This window comes from Vulpes vulpes, chromosome 6 (assembly GCF_048418805.1).
Source record: "Vulpes vulpes isolate BD-2025 chromosome 6, VulVul3, whole genome shotgun sequence".
Taxonomy (NCBI): domain Eukaryota; kingdom Metazoa; phylum Chordata; class Mammalia; order Carnivora; family Canidae; genus Vulpes; species Vulpes vulpes.
The window spans coordinates 113,709,711-113,735,207 of NC_132785.1; the positions used below are offsets into that span (position 1 = coordinate 113,709,711).

The window sequence follows — 25,497 nt, forward strand, 5'->3', positions numbered from 1 at the left end:
ACCAGGGTATAAGCTAGAGTCTAATGAACAAAAGTAAATGTATATTCCCCACTCCATCCACAAAATTTCAACTTCATAGAATTCTGTTCTCAATTCCAAAATATTACGATTTTTCACCAGTATTATCCTTCTCTGTAATACATTGATAAATGACCACCTCTTTAGTCCTAGCCGTGCCACATACTGTCTGGTGATTAGCCTTCGAAATGAAGCCAATACTAACTGAGCTGTTTAAGTAATTTTATCTCTCAAAAAAATCAGTATCATCTTCCATAAAATGAAAACAATGACTTGCTCTGCTTGCCACATAAAGTAGTGTAGACCAAAAAGTACAGAAGTAATGGGTGGGATAAAAATATAAATGATGTGGTAGAAATTAATAGTTGTTTTCCAATATTTATTCCTCTATCCCAGTACTTTTATAGTAAAGAAATTTTTAACTAGATAGGTGGCTGCCAAATACAAACATTTTTTGGTTTTGTGACTTAAATTCTGGCAAATGGGATACAGAGATGGAATAAGTGTCAAGTGACAACTTCCAGAAACTATCCATAACAGGTAGTACACGAGCACCTTTTGTTCTCATACTCATTCCTTCCTCCATTTTGCTGCCTAGTACACACATACTGCCACCTTCGATCATTAATTTGAGGCCATAACACCAAAAAACAAAAAAACAAGAGCATGGCAGAAAGAGCCAAAATCCCTACATACTGTAAGGAGCACCACATGGAACCCTGAAGTCTCTACTTAAGACTTTCCCACAAGAGAGAAATAACTTTCGTCTTGTCTTTTCCCTGTTTGAGGCTTTCTGTTTTTTATGACTGAAACTGATCTTAACTGATAGAAGCACTTAATGAACTGCAAAACGCTAAGCAAGTACAACCTTATACTGCCTTATACAACCATCAGAACATGGGCAAAGCATAATATGCATGCTCTATTTTAGTCAAGTCTGAAGACCACAATAAGTAATAAAATGAGCAGACATTACTAGTCAGTGTTCAGAAAAATAAAACATGCAAAACTCGCATGACTGAAAATGAATAAACACAAAGTATTTTGTGAGTTCCAACCAACAGTGGTAGAATTATAATCATTCTATAAGGCCACTTAAGTGACTCCATAGACCCAAACATCCAAACAGATCAATATGCTCAAAATACACGTTTTTCTGCTGTTAATACCATGAGTCACAAAATTCCACCAAAGGCAACAATAACCAAGGACCTAAAATATACATTTAGATAGTTCTTGTTCTCTTTTTGTCTATTCTTTCTTATCAATTTCTATTTACATTTCTGTATTAGTTAGGGTACAATCTTTCAAAAGATCTTTCAAAAAGATCAAATATACAGGAGCTTAAATAAGGTAACAGTTTGTTTCTATCTCATATTATAGTCCAAAAGAAAGCAGTGTAGGTAGAGGCTACTCTGTTTCCTAAGGTCATTCAAAGATCCAGATTCCTCCCATGTATTGCTCTACCTTACCCTAAATTATTATCCTCACCTGCAAGGTTCGAGCTGGGTAAGTGCTACATCCCCATTTTCAACTCACATAACAAGCAGGAGGGAGACAAATAACTGGCCAAATGGCTTTATTTTCAAGCTCCAAGGTTGCATGCATCAGTTTTACTCACATTTAGTCTCATGGTCATTTCTACCTGAGTAACCATGTGCCTGGATAAAACTGCTAGGGTCAGGGGGTGATGAGGGTAAGAGTATACGGATGTGATACTAAAGGGAAGAAGAAACCCAATATTAGGGCCACTTAGAATTAATAGAACACACATTATAATTTTAAGGTAAGCCACTTTTCATCTTTCTGGTAAAGGGGGAAGATAAATGCTAATGCTCAAGTGAAAGTATTAAAAGAAGGCATTTAAAATACCTATTTTAAAATTGAGCTATATGTAACAAATTACAAATGCATATACTTTAATTGCTCTAAGTCCAATACTAGAAATTTATTCTACCAATTTACTTTTTCATGTGAAAATGACATATATACAAAATCATTAATTGCAGTAGTGTGTATAAAAGAAAAAAAAAGACTTAAATAACCTAAATGTCAATCAATAGGAAACTGATTAAATTATAGGGAGAGAAAACTAATTCATTCAATGGAATGCTGTAAACATTAAAAGGAACTAGAAAGCTCATTGGACGCTAATATGGAAAAATCTAAAATCTCAAAAATGCAGTAAGTGAAAAAGGCAATATAGAGAACAGTGTGTTTAGTATACTACCTGCTACCAATTCTGTAACAAAAAGGAGAAGAGGGCAAGACCTCTCTCAAAGTGGTGACATTTCACTGAAGACCTGAATGATAAGAGGGAGCCAGCCATGCAAAAACTGTGGGAAAGGAAAGAAAGGTCAAGGCAAGGACCCCAATGTAGGAATAAGTTTGACAAATTCAAGGACATAGGGAAGCCCAAATCATATAGGTACTATACGCCATCATAAGGAATTTGGAACAGAAGCAGCTTAGGTAGAAATTTAAAAAGCAGAGATATAATTCATTGTGATGATGATTTTTTAAAAATCATTTGTTTAACTGGGGAAGACAGTATGGAGGTTCCTTGAAAAGTTAAAAACAGAACTACCATATGATCCAGTAATTCCACTATTGGGTATTTACCCAAATAATATAAAAAGAGTAATTCAAAAAGGATATGTATACCCCTATGTTTATTGCAGGATTATTTACAACAGCCAAATTATAGATGCAACCCAAGTGTCCATCGATAGATGAATGGTAAAGAAGATGTGATATAAATACACAATGGAGTATTACTCAGCCATAAAAAAAAAGAATGGAATCTTACCATTTGCAACAACATGGATGGATCTAGAGGATACAATGCTAAGTGAAATAAGTCAGACAAAGAAAGACAAATATGATTTCACTGATGTAGAACTTAAGAAACAAAACAAATAAGCAAAGGGAAAAAAAGAGAGAGAAACCAAGAAACAGACTCTTAACTATAGAAAACAAAATGATTAGCAGAGGGAGGTGGGTAGGGGATGGGTGAGATAGGTGATAGAGATTAAGAGTACACTTAATGTGATAAGCACTGAGTAATGCATAGAATTGTTGAATCACTATATTGTACACCTGAAACTAATATAACACTGCATTTTAACTCTATTGGAATTTTAAAATGAATGAATGAATAAATATCATTTGGCTATTGTGAGGATCATGGAAAGGGCAAGCACTAAAAAGAGAGAGAACAAATTCAATGCAGGCCACCACAGTAAATTCAACATAAATGACAGTGGCCTGGACAGAAATATTAGACAGAGGTAGATGAAACTAAGCAGGACTTCAGTAAGAAAAAAGAGTAGATTTTTATAATGGGTTGGGAATATAGTATGAATATAAAGAGCAAGAGTGAATATCAGATGACCTCTGGATGGCTATGATGCCATTTGGAAGCGATGGGGAAGAACAAAGGAAGAGCAAGTAAAGATAGTTCTAAATGGAAGGGCATGGACTCTGTACCTACTGACAAAATGCATACTGATAACTTCTGAATAAGATAATTCTCAATAAGAATTAAAGACTACAGGGATCCCTGGGTGGCGCAGCGGTTTGGCGCCTGCCTTTGGCCCAGGGCGCGATCCTGGAGACCCGGGATCGAATCCCACATCGGGCTCCTGGTGCATGGAGTCTGCTTCTCCCTCTGCCTATGTCTCTGCCTCTCTCTCTCTCTCTGTGTGACTATCATAAATAAATAAAAAATTTTTTAAAAATTTAAAAAAAGAATTAAAGACTACAATTATTATTGTGTCCTCACTTTTCCATTTCTGAGACCTAAGGGGAAAATATTAACAATGTTACTTAATGCTAAAATGTTCATCTTTAGCAGAATTGATATGAATCAATTATATTTACTACTAAGATAGGAAAAAGTCCTAAATCTCTATAGTTATAAAAATAGCAAAATAACAAAATAAAAATTAGAATAGCTTTTAATGTTAGCATTTAATGAAAGAAGGCAAAATAAGAACAAAAGCATTCTACGTATAGGGTTATATTCTGTTTTTTCAATATGTTGATTCCTCCTACCTTGAACAATATCTGTTGTCTTAAAATCCATTTCAGTAAATATTTGTTATATATCCTTTGCTGTAATCTATGTAATAACCATGTTATCCTAACGGCAGTGTTGACAGAATTCGCAGTTCAATTAATGACCAGAAACAGCTGGATCCATGTTTATATTTTTAATTTAAACAGTGACCCTCCTAAAGAAAACTAAAGTAAATTGACTTTTTCTCCATAAATAATCAAGCTTAGTAAGTACTCATATCACACTCCAATGGGTAGAATCTAGACAACAAATGAATTGAAATTTCTCCTGTCGTATGAAGCCCATGCCATATGGATTTTTATTACCAAAACCAAGTCTTAACAGAAAATATTTTCCATAACATCATGTTATAAATAATAACTATGTCCATCCAATGGGACGTATGAAAGAAAGACACTAAATAAACAAAAGTCTATGAATCACAAAGGATTAACAAATCAAATCTTCACATGTCTGACCAACACTTTTTGCCTCTCAAAGAAAATTGTGTCCTATAAACTTTCAAGATATATTTTAGTTACTGAGAAAATGCATGATAAACAACTGTAGCCTCAGAATAATGCACAATAAATGTGATTAACAATGGGTACCAATAGAAAATGAAATTGGGAGATAGTGGCAGTCATTCATTTTTCTTTATATATTTGTACAATATTTTAAATTTTCCACAGTGAATACATCACTTTGGTAATTTTATTTCGAACTTAAGTCTGGAGGGGGGGAAACAGCTGCAGCCTCTGAGAAGTGTTAACATCCAAATAACAAAACTGCATGTTCTATGACAGCAAGCTATCATGAATTCACAAATATAATACGTCGAAGTTATAAAATGTAAATGTTGACTTCAATTGGAATGAGTCAGAAAATCTATATTAAGCTTTGCGTAAATTGGAAACAAACATCATGTGACCTTCAGAAGACCCCCTAAAATTCAACAATAGTGGGGCACCTGGATGGCTCAGTCACTTAAGCATTTGCCTTGGGCTCAGGTCATGATTCTAGGGTCCTGGGATTGAGCCCTACATTGGGCTCCCTGCTCAGTGGGAAGTCTGCCTCTCTCTCCCTCTGCCCATTGCCCTGCTTGTGTTCTCTCTTGCTCTTGCTCTCTCTCTCTCAAATAAATAAAACCTTAAAAAATAAATAAAATTCAACAATATTATTTTTAAGTTTTGCATTAGACAACTGTTTCTCAATCAGGAGGACTACATACACCCACATGAGGTATGAGATGCCCTCAATTAGGAGACACCCTTAACTTTGAAAGCAAATTACAGAAAACACAAAACAAGCTATAGCAATACAACCTGATGGGAGGAACTGACAGCTGAACAATTCAACCAAGAGGGCAATTAAGTGTGTATAATCTTCCAGGTTTAGACAATATAAGAGGATATGTCCTGATAAGCTGGGCACACTGGACAGCTGGGTAAACTAGTGAACTGTATATACCAACTACACTAATTAACGCTCTTGACTATGTAGATAGTACTTACTAGTTTTATCTGCTATATGAAAGAAATAAAAATGAAATGGCAACTCTTCACTATGGGTTCTCTGTAAGCAGTGAAAGGTAATGTGCACTATGCAAATTAGTTTTTCAAACCCTAAACTCAAACTATCCCAACCAGCTATGTCAAAAAAAAAAAAAAAAAAAAAAAACAGCATGATGGTACAAATGTCCACAGCTTACTCTGAACTAGAAAAATCTCAGCACAACAGTGAGGATATTTGAGTTTGGAGCAAAGCCTTTGTTATAGGCATGCTCACAAGTTATATACCTATGTACCAAGTTAAAAGAGAGTCATATAATAGCTGTAATACAGCAAAACCCTCTTAGAAATATCATTAGAAATATCAAATACAGTAACAGAATCAGATATATACAAAAACAATTCAGGGAGTTTCAATTCCAAAAATAAGAGACTAGATAATTCAGACCAAAAAACTAGAAATACTATTTTAAACAAAAAACAGTTTTAAGGCACTGGAAAGCTAGAAAGAAATAAAGATATATGAGACAAGATGAAAGAAAAGAAACTCAAAGAGGTTAGTCAATCTTTTCTCCCTGAAATATCAGTCCACTTCAGAAAAAGCAGTTGTGATACTGAGAAGCTAAACAGAGTTTTGTTTTGTTTTTAACAGACATGCAGTGTTACAGTAGAAAAACTGGAGTTGACAGCCTTTCCAAGAAAGGGGGTATCTGGTTAAACTTCCCCAACCCTACTCCTAGCCTTTGGGCTAGAATCCTGAAGGGTTATCCACTAACAATAAGGGGAACTAGAAATAGTTGAAACTCAGCACTTTATTTTCAACACTGAAATGGCTCAACAAAAATAATAAGGTAATCCATGATTGCTATGGCCTTAATCTATAATAATAAGTAAATATATCATCTCATACATAGTAATTATCAAATTTGTATCCTTATCAAGTAAGAATGAAACATTATTTTCTGTCAGACAAAAGTAACCAGATAATCGAAAATGAATAGTAGGCAAAAACAATGTGATCAAAATCCAAGATAAACAGATAACAGAAATAGAAACAGCCCTTAAGAAGATCTAGACAATGGAGTTATGAGGCACAGATACACAGATTGAGGATATGGGCAAAGAACTACAAAGTTAAAAACAATGACATGAAATCTAGAAGTGAAATATGTGATAACTGAGAATAAAAAATCAGTGGGTAAATACAGTGGGTAAATACAGTTGATTCGGTTTAAGAAAGAATAAGTAATTAAATAAAAGGTTAGAAGAAAATATTTAAAGAATGAAAAAAATGAATAAGAATTTATAAAAATGAACCTAAGAGACAAAGGGAATGGCACAATTCAAAAAGAACACAACTAAGCTCATCATAGTAAAACTGTAGAAAACCAAAGAGTAAGAGGAAAAACTCAAAAGCAATTTGGAGAAAACTATGTATTACCAGCAAAAAAGCACCAACAAGACTAACTGCTGACTTCTCAAGAGAAACAATGGAACTGAAAAAATGATGAAAAATACCTTCGAAATACAAACTAAAAAAAAAAAAAAAAAAAAAAAGACTATCCAGATTTTTATATCCAGTGAAAATATCTTCCAACAAAGAAAGTGAAATAAAGATATTTTCAGACAGAGAGGATGCGTCACCAAAGAACCCACTCCAAATGAAATTCTAAATAGGATTCTTAAAAAAAAATTTTTTTAAATAAAATAGGATTCTTTCAGGCAAATATGCTCATTCACTCTGAAGAAAATGTCAAAGTATGTCATTAAGGCAGGTTAGGAATCTCAGTTTGCAAAAAGGAATGAGACACAGGAAGAAATGAAGAATGCTGAGAATAAATACAAGGGGTAAAAATGAACAATTACAGTATAAAACATTAACAGTAATGTTTTGTGCGGCTCAATTATATATAACATTAAAATTAATGATAATAAGAACATGAAATCATTTTTTATTAACAGAGGTTATTGGCGTTAAGGATGTTCTTAGACCCCTGTACTTTCTGTACTACAGACCCCTGTAATAAAGTGCTAATTTATATTAATATTTGATAAATCAAGGGTGTATGTTCTAATCCCTATGTTAACCACGGAAAGAACAAAAGAAGGTACAATGAGCAAGCTAATAAATATGATAAATTTTAAAAATTAAAACTAATAAATCCAAAAGATATAAGAAAAATAGAGGTGAAACCAATTGAAAAGCAAATAATAACATGGTAGATTTACACAAATTAAATAGATATTTACTTTAACTGAAAGAGGGTAAATCCTACAAGTAAAAGACAAAGATTGTTGGGGTGCTTGGGTGGCCCAGTCATTTAAGTGTCCAACTCTTGATTTTGGCTCAGGTCACAATCTCAGAGTCATAGGATCAAACTCCACATTAGGAACCACACTCAGCTTAAGATTCTCTCTCCCTCCTCCTCCGCTCCTCCCATCCCTCTAAAAACAAGTAATAAAGACTTTTAAGAGACAGTACTAATACTGTTAATTTTTTTGATGTTAAATGATACTCTAAAAAATGGCATAAAAATATAAAAGTCTAAAAATAAACCTTAAAACCTTAAAAATGATGTAAAACACATAAGATCTCTAGATAAAAAAATTATAGGGGTGCCTGGGTGGCTCAGTTGGTTAAGTGTCTGCCTTCTGCTCAGGTCATGACCTCAGGGTCCTGGGATCAAGCCCACGTCAGGCTTCCTGCTCAACAGGGAGCCTGCTTTTCCCTCTTCCTCTGCCTCTCCCCCCCTGCTCATGCTCTCTCTTGCTCTCTCTCTCAAATAAAAAGATAAAATCTTTTAAGAAGGATATTAAATATATAAGTAAATAAATAAATAAAAGCTATAAATAGTAATGGAAAAATTTGCTATGTTCATGAATTGGAAAACTCAACATTGTAAAAATGTCAATTCTCTCCAATGTTGGCCTATAGATACAGTGTAATCTAATCAAAATCCCAGGTTTTTAATAATTTCATATGCTGATTCTAAAATATATGCAGAGGGGCAGCCCAGGTGGCTTAGCAGTTTAGCGCCACCTTCAGCCTGGGGTGTGATCCTGGAGACCAGGGATCGAGTCCCACATCAGGCTCCCTGCGTGGAGCCTGCTTCTACCTCTGCCTGTGTCTCTGCCTCTCTCTCTCTCTCTCTCTGTGTGTCTCATGAATAAATAAATAAAATATTTTAAAAATAAAATAACATAAATGCAAAAATGCAGAGTAAAGAATACATGGGATAAACTTGAAGAACAAAGTAGAAGGACTTTACCATATATCACAACTTATCATAAAAGCAACAGTAATCAAGATAGTGTGATATAAACACTGGAATAGACAAATGAACCAGAGGATTGAATAAGTCCAGAAACAGATACCTGCACATGTGGACATTTGATTTATGACCAAGACGGGACTGTAAAGTAATAACAAAGGGGTGGCTCTCTCAATAGATGAAACTGAATCAATTAGATATTCATTTAAATATATGATCCCTACTTCATACCTTAAATATCAATTCTAAGTAGCTATTAGAATCTTAATATAAAAGATTAGAATCTTAATATAAAAGGTAAAACAATAAGCTTCTAGAATATTACATAAGAAAATATTTTCATGATCTGAGAATAGAGAACAATTTCTTAAACAGGTCAAAAAGGCACCAACCACAAAAGAAAACACAGAAAACTGAACTAGATTAAATTTCAACAGAAAATCCCATTAAGAGAATTTCAAGAGTGAGAAGAAACAGCTCTAGACAATTAAAGACAACACTGTAATACAAATAACTGACAGACTGCTCATATACAAAATATATAAAGACCTCTCACAAATCAATAACAAAAAGATAAGAAATCTAATTTTTTTAAAAATGGGCAAAAGAAGCAAACTGGAATCTCAAAAAAGAAAATAGCCAAAAGCCAAAAAGAATGGAGTAGATTCCTGAGACAATTCAGTAAGGAATTGGAGAAAAATATCAACGATGTAATAAATAAGGCCCATATTAGGCCAAGAGATGAGAAACTCTAGAAAAGACAAATGAAAATGCAAATTACAACAATGATAAGACACTATAAACACCTAACATACTGGCTATAATTAAAAGGCTAATAATGCCAAGTACTGGAAAAGATGAAAAAGGCAACATGAATTCTCCTACATTGTCAGTGGAAGTGTAAGTTAATGCAACCACTTTGGAAACTTAGTTATCAATATCTGCTAAATTTGAAGACATGTTGCAATTGTACCCCATGTTATGTACCAACAGAAATGCATGTACATGTGCACTAAAATCATGAATAAGAAAATAAAATAAAATAATTAAAATAAAATAAAATAAAATAAAATAAAATAAAATAAAATAAAATAAAATAAAATAAAAACATGAGTAAGATTACTAACCGCAACCTTATTTGTAATAGCCCAAAATTTGAAATAATTCAAATATCATGTTAAAATACACTGCAGCAAATCCATACAATGGAATACCAAAGAGCAATAAAAATGAACGAACTGCAAGTACTTGACACAATATCCAGAAATATCATAACCTTAAGGATTAGCAAAAAACAGACACATAAAAAATGCCCTATTGGATTCCACTTATATTAAAAAATTCAAAACAGTCAAAATTAGCATGGGCTAAAAAGTCAAAATAGTCATCTTGAAAACAGGAGGAGAAATTATTGATTGGAGGGGGAATGAGGCAGCTTCCATGTACTGGTAATGCTCTATTTCTAGATCTAGGTGGTGGTTACATGGGCCTGTTCACCTTGTAATAATTCACTGAGTTAAACACTAATACATGTATTTTTCTAGAAGTAAATTATACCTCCAAGTTTAGAAAATTAAAAATTAAGAGACAAAGCTTTAGCAGGTTCTGCTGTTAGGTGGCAGACTCCACTCTAGAATATATGAGAGAGCCAGAGATAGTTTAGTAAGTTACAGAGGATCTTGGAGCTACATTCATAAAAGTGTGTGTTCAGTTCCTGTTTAGATAATATGTAAATCAGACAGTGGCAGAACTTCGTGGTGTGTGAACCACTGCAATTAACTAAGAAATGAACCAATCTGTTAATCTCAGAAAATACGTTTTTTGAAGTATGATAGTTAAAAGTATTTTAGATTGGCACGACTTAAACTGAAGGTCTTGGTATGCCTCAAAAATGTGGGACTTTATGTAAAAAAAAAAAAAAAAAAAGAAGTACTCCATACCTGATCACACATCAGCTGCCAACTACAAAGATTTTGTCTATTCAACAGAAGACAGACAGTGTATCTTCATCTCTCTGGGGCAAAAAAATCAGCACCAAAAGCACAAGACGAATGTGCTTTCATGTGGCCAGATGTTTTTTCAAATTTTTGAAATGGGGGCAGCCCGGGTGGCTCAGCAGTTTAGTGCTGCCTTCAGCCGAGGGTGTGATCCTGAGACCCGGGATCAAGTCCCACATCAGGCTCCCTGCATGGAGCCTGCTTCTCCCTCTGTGTCTCTGCCTCTCTCTCTCTCTTCTCATGAATAAATAAATAAAATCTTTAAAATAAATAAATTTTTGAAATGGGCAAATTTCACTGCAAGAAGAGTAACTAAGTTGATCTCTCTGGAAATAGAACAAGCATACCCATCTCTTAGCATACGTGGCCAATAAATTCAAGCTCCACAATAAACTCAACATACGTATGTAAGGAACTGTCAACATAATAAAAACTGCAGAAAAAAATATCTGCCCTTATTAGGAAATTTTCAGTTTTAATAAAACATGTTAAGAAAAAAATTCTGTCCACTATCATTCCCATAGTACAAAAGGTACTATGGGATATAAATAAATACACATTGTTCTTGAAGTTGGTAAATTTCCAAGTTTAGTTGACAATTTCTATTATTTTTTTCTCCTAAAAAAAAAAAAAAGAAAAAGAAAGAAACAAATTATGATGGAAAGAAACACACACTGTATGTACTCCATTTTTCGCTTTAATTCAACCAAGGACTGTGATTTGATAAGAAGAAACCACTGAATAATGACTATTAACAATCTGAGTTTGAGATAATAAAACAAATTAGGGGTATGTTCAGTTAGCACCATGTCAAACAACAGACTGCAAGGTCTCTGCAGCAACTGTGACTACACACACAGGTAAAATGAAAATACTGAAAATACTTAACGAGGAGTGCTACAGAGTCACTATCAAAAAATTCTGTATCTCGGGATCCCTGGGTGGCGCAGCGGTTTGGCGCCTGCCTTTGGCCCAAGGCGCGATCCTGGAGACCCGGGATCGAATCCCACATCGGGCTCCCGGTGCATGGAGCCTGCTTCTCCCTCTGCCTGTGTCTCTGCCTCTCTCTCTCTGTGTGTGTGTGTGACTATCATAAATAAAAAAAAAAAAAAAAAAAAAAATTCTGTATCTCTCAAATATCATTTAACAAAAGCCATGGAATCACTGGGTCCCTTCTGAATATTCATAAGGAAATTCTAAAAATTAAATAAATTCTTTTTTTTTTTTTAAGATTTTATTGATTTGAGAGAAAGAGAGCGCATGAGCAGGGGGAGGGTCAGAGGGAGAACAAGCAGATTCTCCACTGAGCAGGGATTCTGATCTGGGGCTTGATTCCAGGACCCAACTGAGCCACCCAGGTGCTCCAAAATAAGTGAATTCTACCTCTAATATATCATCATGGTAAATATTTAAATTTCAGTACCCAAAATTCATGAACATTTTATAAGAAGTGTAAGAACAAAGTTTAGACAAAATGACATATACTACTCAAAAAGTAAAAATCCACTAAACTTTGCTATGATTACAACCAGCCCAGCCACTCTATCATCTGCATAGGGAATTTTTTATTTATTTTTTTAACAAAGAGTTCTCACCACATCTTGTTTTTGGGCTTCATTAAGTTTTTCAGTCAATTCTTCCAAAGCTCTTTTTGTTTCGGCATCCGACCTAGGCAAAGAAAAATATTTCAAGTTGGCTGCTTAAGAAAATACAATTTGTGACATTTACAACATAATAATGCTATTACATAATACTCTAATGCAGTGGTCCTTAAACATCAGCCAACATATGAAACACCTGGAAGACTTAAAAAGATGGGCTGCTGAATCAGCAGATCTGCAATGGTGCCCAAGAACATGCATTTCTACAAATCCCCAGTTGATGCTGATGGTGCTGATTTGGGAATTACACTCTGAGAAGTATACTGGAATATCATCTTCAATAAACAGCCTGCAATATGTTTCATTTTATATTAAAAACAAAGTGTGGAGGGGGTTAGAGGACAAAACTTGATCTCACACCCCCACTAGTAATCTGTAATCAAATTACATCCATGTGGGCTATCCAAACTCTGTCATCACCAACTTACCTCTCAGTACCTTTATTCCCAACAAATTAGTAACACACATGATAAATAATCAAATAACACAGAAGAACTTACAAATAAATGCAAAGCCCTTCCTCTCTCACACCTCTTACCCCTGGTTCCACATAGCACCCATGCTCAACCATTTCCATTCTTTCACTGATCACTTCCATCATTTTCATCTCTAGATAGTGTCAATTGACTGTTTTGAAATATTTAGCTGATACCCCTCTCCAATTTCAGATACATTCATTACCATTTTTAAAGTTTTTCTATACTGGCTGCCTATGCAATTTACACAATAAATTTATACCTCTTATGAATTATTCCATCATAGAGAATTGATGCTTTTTGCTTACATTCTATCATGTCTCCATTTTAGTCAGCTTCATACTTGGATCATTAACTTTCTTGTGCTTTTGTTTTTTTCTAGAGTTTCTCATCCTTTGACCTTATATGGGTTTTATTTATCACATTATTGATATTTTTCTCTTTCTAGAATCATCTATTAAGAATCTACTCCAGGGCAGCCCAGGTGGCTCAGCAGTTTAGTGCCGCATTCAGCCCAGGGCCTGATCCTAGAGACCTGGGATCAAGTCCCACGTCGGGCTCCCTGCATGGAGCCTGCTTCTCCCTCTGCCTGTGTCTCTGCCTCCCTCTCTCTCTCTCTCTCTCTCTCTCTCTCTCTGTGTATGTGTGTCTCATGAATAAATAAAATCTTTAAAAAAAAAAAAAAGAATCTACTCCATTCTTGTTGACTACATTCTTCTCAAAGGACATCTACTTCCTGCTCTAATTTAGAGTGAATATTTCCTATATGGCTATCATTCCAGGGATTGGAATGAAAACCAAGTTTCTGGGTTAGTTTATTTCTCATAGCCTGCATCTCCCTTTTTTCTTGTTTATCCTCTTATTTTACTTATATGTTCTTAGGTAATGTACTCAGGAAGAATTTACCTTTTAGGGTAAATTTTACTCTAAAAGATAAATTTTCTAAGTCTTTAAATCTCTAAAAATATCTTTACTTGTACCTTTTTCTTAACTTTTGTAGTTCTATATACTGCTGGATTTCTCACATCTCACTGGCCCCTCCTCTATGTATATAAGACTTCTAATATTGGAAGTTTTTGGAACTCAACTCTGTCCTTGATGTTCTCCTTTCTAGATCTCACCCATTTCTAAATACTACCTCTATGTGCTCATCACTCTTTAATTCACATTTCTAACAGACTTTTCCTTTGAACTCCAGAGTAAATATCTAGCTTCACATTTTACATCTGGACATCTCCCAGGCATCCCAAACCTCACATATCCAATGCCAAACCCTTAATTTCTATACATGACCTATCCTTTCCAGCCTTCCATATTTCAGGAAGTGGAATTACCATCTACCCAGCTACTCAAGTCAGACATCTGGCAGTCATCCTTGATTTATTCTCCTTTACCCCTCATATTCAATCCAATGCCAAATCCTATCTCTTCAATCTCAAAAAAATATCTTGAAACATAGCCCAGTCCATCTCTTTCCTGCCATAATCCTGGTCAAGCCATCATCTCTAATGCAATAGTCTTCTAACTTGCCCTTCCCAAATCAATTTTCCATATGGCATCCAAAGTGAGTTCTAAGTTAAACTTTATTTAATCCTTTCTAAAAGCTTGCTTTCCGGTGTAGTTTTACTTCAAGGTACCTTTTGTAATGTCAAAAAATGAAAAGTCAGTAATTAAATGAAAATATCAATCTTTCTGAATCACACAGAAAGTTAAACTAGCAATTTCCTACCTGGTACTTTTATAAACATAAATTAAGAATTTGTGGTATAAGTAAAGCAGAATGGGATCCTAAAATCTTCCTCATTCACAAAGCTAAGTCACCAGGTTCCAGAAGAAACTTGATTCCTAATTTAACTTGAGTTTCTCTGCTTCACACATGCCTCTGAGTATATAGACTATTATCAGATGGCACCAGGTCATGGATTAGAAGATTCCCAGTCCACCACTGCAGAGCCACATGATCTCTTAAACTAAATAAGCAAATCATCCCTATAACTTCCCCTTTCCTTTGTCTTCTTATAGGACAAATTCCTAAAATTCATTTTCCTAATGCTTAATTTGTACCCTTTCTTCAAAGTGTAAAAGCTACATATAAAGCAATCCAAGAACATAAAATATTGACACCATTCTGCTGATTTTATCAACTTGTCAAAAACAAATACCTAGTTTTAAAATTAACCTTTACCAGTTTAAAAGACTGGCAATAAATATAGACCAACAATATTAGCTCACAATTCAAGAACTTAATTTCTTTATTCATACCAGCTATAAATAAAAATGGCCTTGAATCACAGGGTACTATAAGTGGTAAAGAGCAAATACTCTGGGGCCACACTGCCTTCACCGGAAAGCTGATTTCACCACATCTCCCATTTGAACTCCAGCAAGCTGAGTTACTTCATCTCTCTGTGCCCCTTTCCACATCCAAAAACTGGAAAAAATAATGATGACTAACTCACTAGGGTTATTATTAAAATTAAACCTAAATCTATCTGGCATGTAGTAAGTGTTCAATAATATTAACTATTAGTAGTAGAAGTAATAGTAACATATTTCTTATTACTAAATTTCCTGCCATCCCCATTTAAAAGCAAGTACATTATACAGACTACAGTTAATAATCACATATTTAACATTTATAGCTTTGACTGTTTTTGCTATAGTAACAAAAAACTGGTGTGTGGAATGATTTTGTTAGCTGGAATGGTAGTTGGCAAGGGAACTTGGTAAATAAACTTCCATTCAGGTTTGTTGTTCTCCCATCACTGCTGTATATAGACTGTGATTCTTGAGAAGGAATAAAAATGTTTAGTTTCTTGCAAAAATATGGCCTCTGAATGAAAGCCAACTGTCACTGTTGATGATAAAAATGAAAAGACAGTGAAGAAATTTTAAATAAAGTGATTATTTGTTGGGGACTACCCAGAATTGATAAAACTGCAAAGACTTGTCAGATATAAAACACTCAATTTTGAAGGTTTCAACTGAATGCTAAAATATCAGATTGGTTTCTGCCTCCGTCTCTCATCCTTTCCAATGTATTTGCAAATTGACCTCTTTGCTAAGGTCTCACAATGTATCTCTCTGTAACAGCAGTGCTTCAGTGTAGTAAATTAAAATGTTTTTAAAAATATGAAATTAAAGGGCGCCTGGGTGGCTCAGTTGATTAAGTATCTGACTTCAGCTCAGGTCATGACCTCAGGGTCCTGGGATCAGAGGCCCACGTTGGGCTCCCTGCTCAGTAGGGAATCTGTCCCTCTTGCTCTGCTCCTCCCTCTGCTCATGTGTGTGCGCTCTCTCTCTCTCTCTCTCTCTAATAAATAAAATCTTTAAAAAAATATGAAATTAATTTGTCTAACATGTAGTCATGATACATTCTAAATTCTAAGAATTTTAAACAGTTCTATTAATAAATTTTAAAATACTGGTATAAAACAGCACTGTTTTTAAAATTCATGTAAACATGTCAATTACAGAATTTATTGTTTTCCTCTAATAACTCATGCCTCCAACAAAAACCATATTATGTTTTTACCGGCTTCTTCTGGCAAGTTCCCGGTTGAAATCATCTCCAAGCCGAACTTGTTCACTGCTGAGGTCTCTGAGGGACTGATGAAAGGAATGAAGCTGGTAAAGGCAAAAGATAATTATCTATTTAGGAATCTGTTTAATTCTTCCATGAAGATTTACTGAGGTTAGTAAGAACTTACTTTTTGGACTAATGCCCAAATTTTATAATGTTAAGACATAATAAATGTCGGGACGCCTGGGTGGCTCAGTGGTTGAGCATCTGCCTTCGGCTCAGGTCGTGATCACGCGGTCCCAGGATCAAGTCCCACATCAGGCTCCCTGCATGGAGCCAGCTTCTCCCTCTGCCTCTGTCTCTGCCTCTCTCCCTGTGTCTCTCATAAATAAATAATAAAATCGTTTTTTAAAAAAGACATAATAAATGTCTATTCTGAAAGAAATATTTTTCCAAAGAAAATCAATTTTTAGAAGGTTATATAAAACATTAACCATCACATCCTTTACAGTACAGTAATTCTGGTCCTTTTAGAAACCCCCTCACCCCCCCAAAAAAGAGGTCAGCAAACTTTTTCTGTAAAGGGTACAATAGCAAATATTTCAGGCTTTCAGTCTATATGACCTCTGTTAAAATTACTCAATGCTGCCATTTTAGCACAGAAGTAGCCATAAACAAATGAGCATGGCTGTGCTACAAAAGAACTCTATTCAACTAGACCACATGCCATAGTATGCCAATCCATGCTGCAGAGAAACTCTTGCCCACACCACCAGGAACCACATACAAGAATGTTTGAAGCAGTGCTTTTCATAACAAAAACACTAAAAATAAACCAAAAGCCCATTAAGAACAGGATGGAGGGGAATCCCTGGGTGGCTCGGCGGTTTGGCGCCTGCCTTTGGCCCAGGGCGTGATCCTGGAGTCCCGGGATCGAGTCCCACGTCGGGCTCCCAGCATGGAATCTGCTTCTCCCTCTGCCTGTGTCTTTGCCTCTCTCTCTCTCTCTCTATCATGAATAAATAAATAAATCTTAAAAAAAAAAAAAGAACAGGATGTATATAAATAAATTGTGATATATTCTCCCAGTGGAATATAATATAACAGTAAAAATGAAGTGATCAAACCTACCTACACATTAGTAAGGCTAAATGTCAAAAACATCAATTGAAAGAAAGCACAAAATAACATACAGTGTTATTCCATTTATTTAAAGTTTAAATGCAAGCAATACTAAACAAGATCTAAGTAGTACAGATGTTTTGTTTTGTATTAAAGCAAGAAAATGATTATTATAAAAGTCAAGATAGTTGATAGCTCTTGGAGACAGGGGGAGCATAAAAGTTTTAGGGACACAATAATGCTCTGATTCTTTGCCTGGGTGGTGGTTACATGGATTTTCATTTACATTACTGTACTTTTAGTTGTTAGTATGTAGTACACTATATATGTATATGTATACTATAATTTACAATGAAAAAAATTTAAGTCATATACATATGCAGAAAAAACAAATTGATTCAATTGAACAAATGCACATTGAACTAATCAGTGCCAGCAATTATGGTAGAAAACAAGGGGCTCAGAATTTAACACAGGGGACAGATCTGTAAACAAAATGGCAAATGATATGTAGGGCATTAATAAAGTACACAGTCAATGTGGAACCAAAGGTCATCTTAAGAAAAGAGACTTAAAATCAGGAATAACAGTTAAAAAGAGAGAGTGGAGGTAATATAGTAGATGAAGAGCAGACCATTCACTTGGATTTTGCCATGATTTTCCAGTTTTGCAAATAAGAATCCTAGGACTCAACCTTGATACCTCCTACTTTTCGATCATTCTCACCCTCCACAAAGAGTCATCTGATCTTCAACGCCTTTCATTTTACCTACCAAATAGCTTTTCAATCTATCTGCCTTTTCTTCAACTCCATTTATCCTAATCCAACTAACTAGTGTTTCACACCCACAACACAGCAATATCCTCTTAATTGGGTTGCCCACATTGATTCCATTTTCCTACACTAGAGGAATTTTTCTCAAAGTAACTATCACTCTCTTACAAGACTGTGCACAGTCTCACCTCTTCATATGTCTTTAATTACATGGACTTCTTCAAGTTGCTAATAGATGTTGGCTTCCTTCCTGCCAAGAGACTTGTTCTACCTAAAATGACTCACTCAACTTTCAGGTCTCAGCTCATCAGCCTTTCTTCAGAAAACCTTCCCTGACTGGGGTAAGTCCCTCTACCACTTACTCCCATGGCCCTATACTTTCTGCTGTAGCATGCATCTCAGTTCACAATCATGGGGCTTATTTATGCACTTATTTGATTAATAACCAGCCTTTCCCACTTCTAGATTACAAGCTCCACAAAAAGGCAAGGTTTTTGCTTAACACAAGCACTGTCCCAGAATACTGGTGGTAAATAAACAGAATAAAAGAGTAAATGAATCATGTTAGGATATTCTCTATTCTAGGCTTCATCATCATATAATCCATTCTAGCAAGCTGCACCTACCAAAAACAAAAACAAAACAAACAAACAAACAAACAAAAAAACACCACAGTAGAGGAAAGGTTTCTTTTTTTTTTTTTTTAAGATTTTATTTATTTATTCATGAGAGACACAGAGAGAGAGGCAGAGACACAGGCAGAGGGAGAAGCAGGCCCCATGCAGGAGCCTGATGTGGGACTTGATCCTGGGACTTCAGGATCATGCCCTAGGCCAAAGGCAGGTACTAAACTGCTGAGCCACCCAGGAATCCTCGAGGAAAAGTTTCTATAAGGTGCCTTCTCATGCACTTGGTTCTGTTACTTCTATCTTATACTATAATCAGCAAAAGCTACAGGTTAAGTATCCTGACAAACTCTGAGCCTACAATCCTAAAACCACCAAAACAAAGATGTCAAAATCACCAACATCCTCTAGCCCTTATCTAATTAATTTAGCTACTCGGGGATCCCTGGGTGGCGCAGCGGTTTGGCGCCTGCCTTTGGCCCAGGGCGCGATCCTGGAGACCCGGGATCGAGTCCCACATCGGGCTCCCGGTGCATGGAGTCTGCTTCTCCCTCTGCCTATGTCTCTGCCTCTCTCTCTCTCTCTCTCTCTCTCTGTGACTATCATAAATTAAAAAAAAAAAAAATTTTTAAAGAATTAAAAAAAAATAAATAAAATAATTTAGCTACTCAAGGCAACAAGAAAAATTTTTTCCAGCTCTTATAGGGAACTTTAAAGAAATAGAAAAAGAAGTATGTCTACAGAAACCAACACTTCCAAAATCTTCAGTGAATACGTGAAATACATGAAAAAAGTAGAAAAGTTCTTGCTTATATTAAGTAGTTCCATCGGGGATTCAACAATCAGAAAAACACTAATGAAAAAAAACCAATAGGTTAATCACACATGGACTAACTTGTTTATATTAAACCAAAGTTAGCAAAATAATAAGTAGCTGACTTTAGCAAGGCTTACAGAAGAGTAAGTCACCTGAACAAGGAAACAAAACATGTCCAGCTAAATTCACCTTTAAATATTCCACAAAACATACTCCTCCATTACAAAATTCAAAATAAATGATAATAATTAATACTGATTAAAAATGATAATAATAATTAATATTGAAAATAAAATAGCTTACTTGGTTAAAAAAAAAAAAAAAAGATCAAATACAGATTACAGAATGGTACAAAGTACCTGGCCCACGTCGTCAGGATCCCGAACAAATCGGACACCAGTTCTGGACCTAATTCGTTTACTCCCCTGTTGGTCCCCATAGTTCTTGAGAGGTGAGGTAGGTGGAAATCGGTAGCTCTCTTCAGAGATGAAAGAAAAGAAAGAATAAAAACATGTAGGAGAAGAAACGACCTAAAATTTTGTTCAGAAAATATATAGCAGACATGGATATATACATAGGCCCTAACCCAGACTATTTCCTGAGTATCTTGCTAGGGTCACTAACTCGGCACTAATTTTGTTCTTTAAGCATACAGCATAAGCAACAGAAATAACCTGGAAATAGAAAATATCTAAAGTTCTAATTTGCTATACTTTTCAAAGATGTAATATAGTATTTCCCTTATTTAAGAATAATAAATTGGTAAATAAAAATAACTTTTATGTCTTTCTAAAATATAACAATACCAATAAAACAGAATTTTAAAAAAAAGTAATCTAATATTTGAACCTTGTTTAAAAATCAATAAAATCTACATAGAATATAGCTGATTGTGTCCAATTTTTAATCTGTATTATGATCAATAGCAATATTAACAAAGCTGGCTACTAATGTTTACTTCTATGTAAATCACCTCTCTTCACTCCAGACTTTCTAAGTCTTTTCCATTCAAATGTGATCTCAGTGTTGAAGTAGTTGATTAACTACAGGCAAACCAAATGTTATATCTGTAATCTAGCTGTTGAAATCTAGCTGCGCACCAAAGATAAAATTCACCTGTTCTTAACAAGTGTTATAGGATATTTCTAATCAGACTATGAAAACTGGGAAGCTGGGACAAGACTTCTCATCTAAAAAGTATACCACACAGTAAATCCTATTTGTGTAATCCTTTTAATTAGAGGCAGATGATTAAATCCAAATTTGTCATGTAGTCTATGGAGTCTGAGAACAAAAATATTAGAATAACAAAGTCCCACTGAACATATTTCTTTTTTTTTTTTTTTTTAATTTTTATTTATTTACGATAGTCACAGAGAGATAGAGAGAGAGGCAGAGACACAGGCAGAGGGAGAAGCAGGCTCCATGCACCGGGAGCCCGACGTGGGATTCGATCCCCGGTCTCCAGGATCGCGCCCTGGGCCAAAGGCAGGCGCCAAACCGCTGCGCCACCCAGGGATCCCCCACTGAACATATTTCAAAATAGGTACCATAAAAATCAGTGACAACTGCATCTTAACCTTATTTGTATGATTTCATGTATGGGTCCTAGTACTCCAAGAAGTAAATGTATTCAACATATGTTTCAGAAATATTTGTAAAGCAAAAAAAGGTTTCGAAACATGTGAAGAGCTTACCTGTCACAGTGCCACCATCAAGGTCACTTGCACTCAGACTCGTAACAGAAATACTCCTTCCTCCTGAGTGTCTCAATAAACGTTGACTCCGCAGTTGGCCTATTGATTGTTCCAAGCTTTCTTTTAACTAAAGAATATAATGAAGGAGAAGTTATGCTCCCTAAACAATTCCAAATACAAACAGACAAGAGATTTTTAAAGCTACTTCTGAAATAATCTGAGCTCCCTAAATGAATTTATATCAGAAAAAAATTGAAGTAAGGTATGTTAGGAAACATAAATATAGTAAACATAAATATTCTCAGAACCAATTCTAGCATCTGGTTTTAAATAGCATCTGTTGCTACTTATTCCATCTATTAGCAGAATGTGAAAGACAGGACTACTACCTACGGGCTTACAAAAGCAGATTAAATATCTAATTGACGTGCCATCCATGTTTAGAAACTTAATAAGGCCATATATCTGAAAAAAGAGAAAGAGTCTTGCTCCCTTCAAAATACTCCTTCAGAAGCCTCAGGTCTATAACAAACAGAAAACTGACCAGCTCTCACAGTGACTGCTGCTATTAAAATAATATGCATTGCCCAACTGTATATCAGAACATCTTTTCATTCATTCAAAGACTTCAAATTCCAGAAAACTATATGGTCAGATGTCAGACTGTTAATACACACAAGAAAATACAGTAGTCTGAATGCTCTCTTCAGATTATTAGAGAGTCAGTCAGCAGGGATGATATAAGACATCTTTTAGACCTTAAGAGCTACAAAAGACACTAAATACACAGAATAACGTTCAGAGCTATACACAACTACAGACCTGAAAAGAGGATTCAACTGAAGCCCAAAAGAAGAGAGAGTAAAGCTGAGAAAAATCCAAATACCCTGAATTGTTGGGCAGCTTCAGGCCTAGATATCTTATCCAAGGATAAATAAAAAACAATATTAAAAAAAATAATATATAGATCCATAGAACAAGTCACCCATAACTCTTTAAAGAGAACGTCAAAACAAATGATTGAGAAAACAAAATTTCTTAAATTCAGCCAGAAGTAAAGAGTAGAGGACCACTTATGGAGAGAGCAATTTGGTTTCCTTGGGGAACTGTGCAGAAAAAAAATAGCCTCAGTTGAAGGGAAAGCACAGATGAAACAATATAAATAACAAATGAGCAAACCCTTCTTCATTTTGGTTATTTGGATTTAGCTCTCCTGGAGAACCAAGGATAAAACAGTCCAGATTAAAAGAAATAATATTTCAGGAATGCAATTCCAATGCTGCTCTCATTTCTATAATCTCTGTCCCCAGCTTTCCTAACTTGGGATATACAAAATACCATCCTCCCTAAGCATTCACTAGCTATATGACCCAGCCTATTAATCCAGAGAAATACACGGAGTAGGCCCAGGAAAACAGGTTTACCTTGAGAATAATTTATACATAAGTAAAATAAAACTAAATCTAACATGTAAATAGACCAAAGACTATGAAATGGTGTATCAGTAACCTATGATAAGCTCTGAATAAAATTAAACCATGTTAAGAAGTTCAAATCTGAACTGTAACACAAAAAAGGACTAGAAATGTACAATGACTTTAGATCACACAAGTTAGTGACAGAACCAGCTCTATTAACTTTTTGTTTATCTTTATTATTCACATCTTTCACGTAAAGCCTGATGTCACTAACCTTTTAGAAGCAAAGTCAGCTGTCATTTCTTATTATCGTTTTGTGAGTAGTGTGACCTTTTTAGCTCTAGTTCGTAAGACTTCTTTTGACTTGGATTGTCAATGGTTTTACTATGATATAACAGTGTGAGGCTTTATTTGTAGTTATCCCATTTTTGACCCATAGAGATCATGGAATCTATACTTTAATATCTTTCATTTTATAAATTCTATCTTATGCTGGCCTACCTAATCCATTAATTATCTCTTCAATGTAATACTAACTGCTATTTAATCCCTACTATAAATCCCCTATTTAACAGGATTGGTTTTATTTATCTGTTTATTTTAGTTATATTTTTCAGTTTCTGTAATTTTTATTTGGTTCATTCTTGGAGTTTCCAATTCTTTGTCAAAATTCTCAATCGTGTCTTTTAATTTCTTGAACAGGTTAATCAGAATTTTTTCATATTCTCATGTATGTTTCTACTGTCTGGTTTTTTTCCTTGCTGTTCAGTCACTTCTTAAATTTTCTTATGCCTAATTACTTATCACATGATAGACATCAGATATGAAACACTGCGGAGATTATTCAAAACTTTGGATGACATTTTCCTCCAGAAAGGATTTGGTTTCGCTTCTAGCAGGAAGTCAGGCTAGGGTCACTAGGAAATCCAAATAACTTAGTCTAGTTAGGAACCACGATGATTCAAACCTGGGCTTCTGCCCCCAACAGGATAAGTCTATTTTTAGTTCATCACTTCTCTTATTTTCAGCTCAACATTCTTTCTAGGTTATCATCCACTAGGGTCTCCAGTAATAAGCTGGACGATTCCTGAAGTCCAGTTTTGGTTTCCCTGGCTTATCCATTCTATTGATAGCTTTGATCCTATTCTCTCTGCTTCTAAGCCATCTTTTTTTTTTAAATCAGCAAATTCCTTAAAGGAAGAAGATTTCACAAATGTACAACTCATCCTTCTGAACTTTCATTTTTGACAGATCTTTACCAGTTCTAGACTAGGTACAAAAGCAAATCAAACTTGAAATTAAGTGAAAACAAAACATTAATAAAATTCAATTTAAGATTAATTTACTATGATGGATGATGTTAATTTGCTCAACACTAAATCAATGCTCCACACTGGACTGTGGTATCAACTCCAATGGTACAGGTTCTAAGAGTTTAGCATGGCTACCTCTGCAGGTACCAGGTGATGATTCCTTTTTCTGCCAATTTCCCCTATCTGAAATACTGCAAAACCAGCATCACAGAACATGTTATGCCATATTTTCACCTCAAGTTGATGTAAATGTGTTATTTACATATTAGGTCTATTCATTTACCTCTGTTCACTTGATTTTAGACTAAAATAGTTGAAGCATTACTACTATGTACTGGTATGAATACAAATAAAAATTGGGCACTATAACTGAATGGCAATTATAAAGTAGTTTATCCAAATTGTCAAGACAGACTTTTTAAACTTAGAAGTCAAGAAGTCTCCCTCTAGGCAATAATGAAATAATTTGAGCATCAATAGAAATACTAACTACAATGGATTTATATATGGATAAGTTTGTGAGTTAACGATCCTCAAGGAGAAAAAAAGCCATTGGTCACTACTAGAGCATGCTAGCAAACCAACTCATTATTTTGGAAACTAGTAGATAAATGAAATTCTCTAAAACTACATAAGCTTTTATATTAATGTTAAAATTATCAAACTTCAAAATTTTCATAGAGCTCTGAAAGTTCTGTGATGGCTCTATGTGAAAGATTCTAATTAAAGACAAAACAGAAGTTTAACGAACCTGAAAAAGAGTATAAAACTCAAAAGGAAGGACTACATTGCAAAGCAACTCTATGAAAAGAAATCATCCAGGTGGCAATGGGTACTCCAAATAAAAGATGTGATCATTGAAAACATCATGATTCAGAAACACTAAGACAGAAGCCTGGTAGTGATTTCCTCAGCTGTGCTGCTTTTGCTTCTGCTTCTGTTCCTATCCATATATTTCACACTGTATCAGTCAATAACTCTCACAAAATTTTTTTGAGGACACAATAAGACAGTGTATGTAAAATAATTAGAACAACGCCTAGGGAAGATCAGTTTGCTCAATATATAGTTTTTGTTATGATGACTGTAGTCAATGAATGGAAGAACAAAAAATAAATAGAATGAAAAAAAGGGGATGTTTTAATCTAGAAAAAGTCCTTAGAAGAATTTGTCATTCCCTAAATATGATGTCACTAAATTCCTCTGGATGT

The 25,497-nt window shown here is 34.9% G+C and overlaps 1 protein-coding gene across 11 annotated transcripts in view; it reads right to left on the reverse strand.

Moving 5' to 3' along the window:
- CEP128 (centrosomal protein 128) overlaps positions 1–25,497 on the reverse strand; it is a 489,572-nt gene that overhangs the window by 337,793 nt on the left and 126,282 nt on the right. For all 11 annotated transcript variants that reach the window (XM_072762163.1, XM_072762162.1, XM_072762169.1 and 8 more), the window contains 4 exons: positions 21,556–21,682; positions 20,218–20,336; positions 16,531–16,622; positions 12,454–12,526 (listed from right to left, as the gene is read on the reverse strand). In XM_072762163.1, the coding sequence (XP_072618264.1) occupies positions 12,454–12,526; positions 16,531–16,622; positions 20,218–20,336; positions 21,556–21,682 (411 nt within the window). The remainder of the gene's footprint in view (positions 1–12,453; positions 12,527–16,530; positions 16,623–20,217; positions 20,337–21,555; positions 21,683–25,497) is intronic.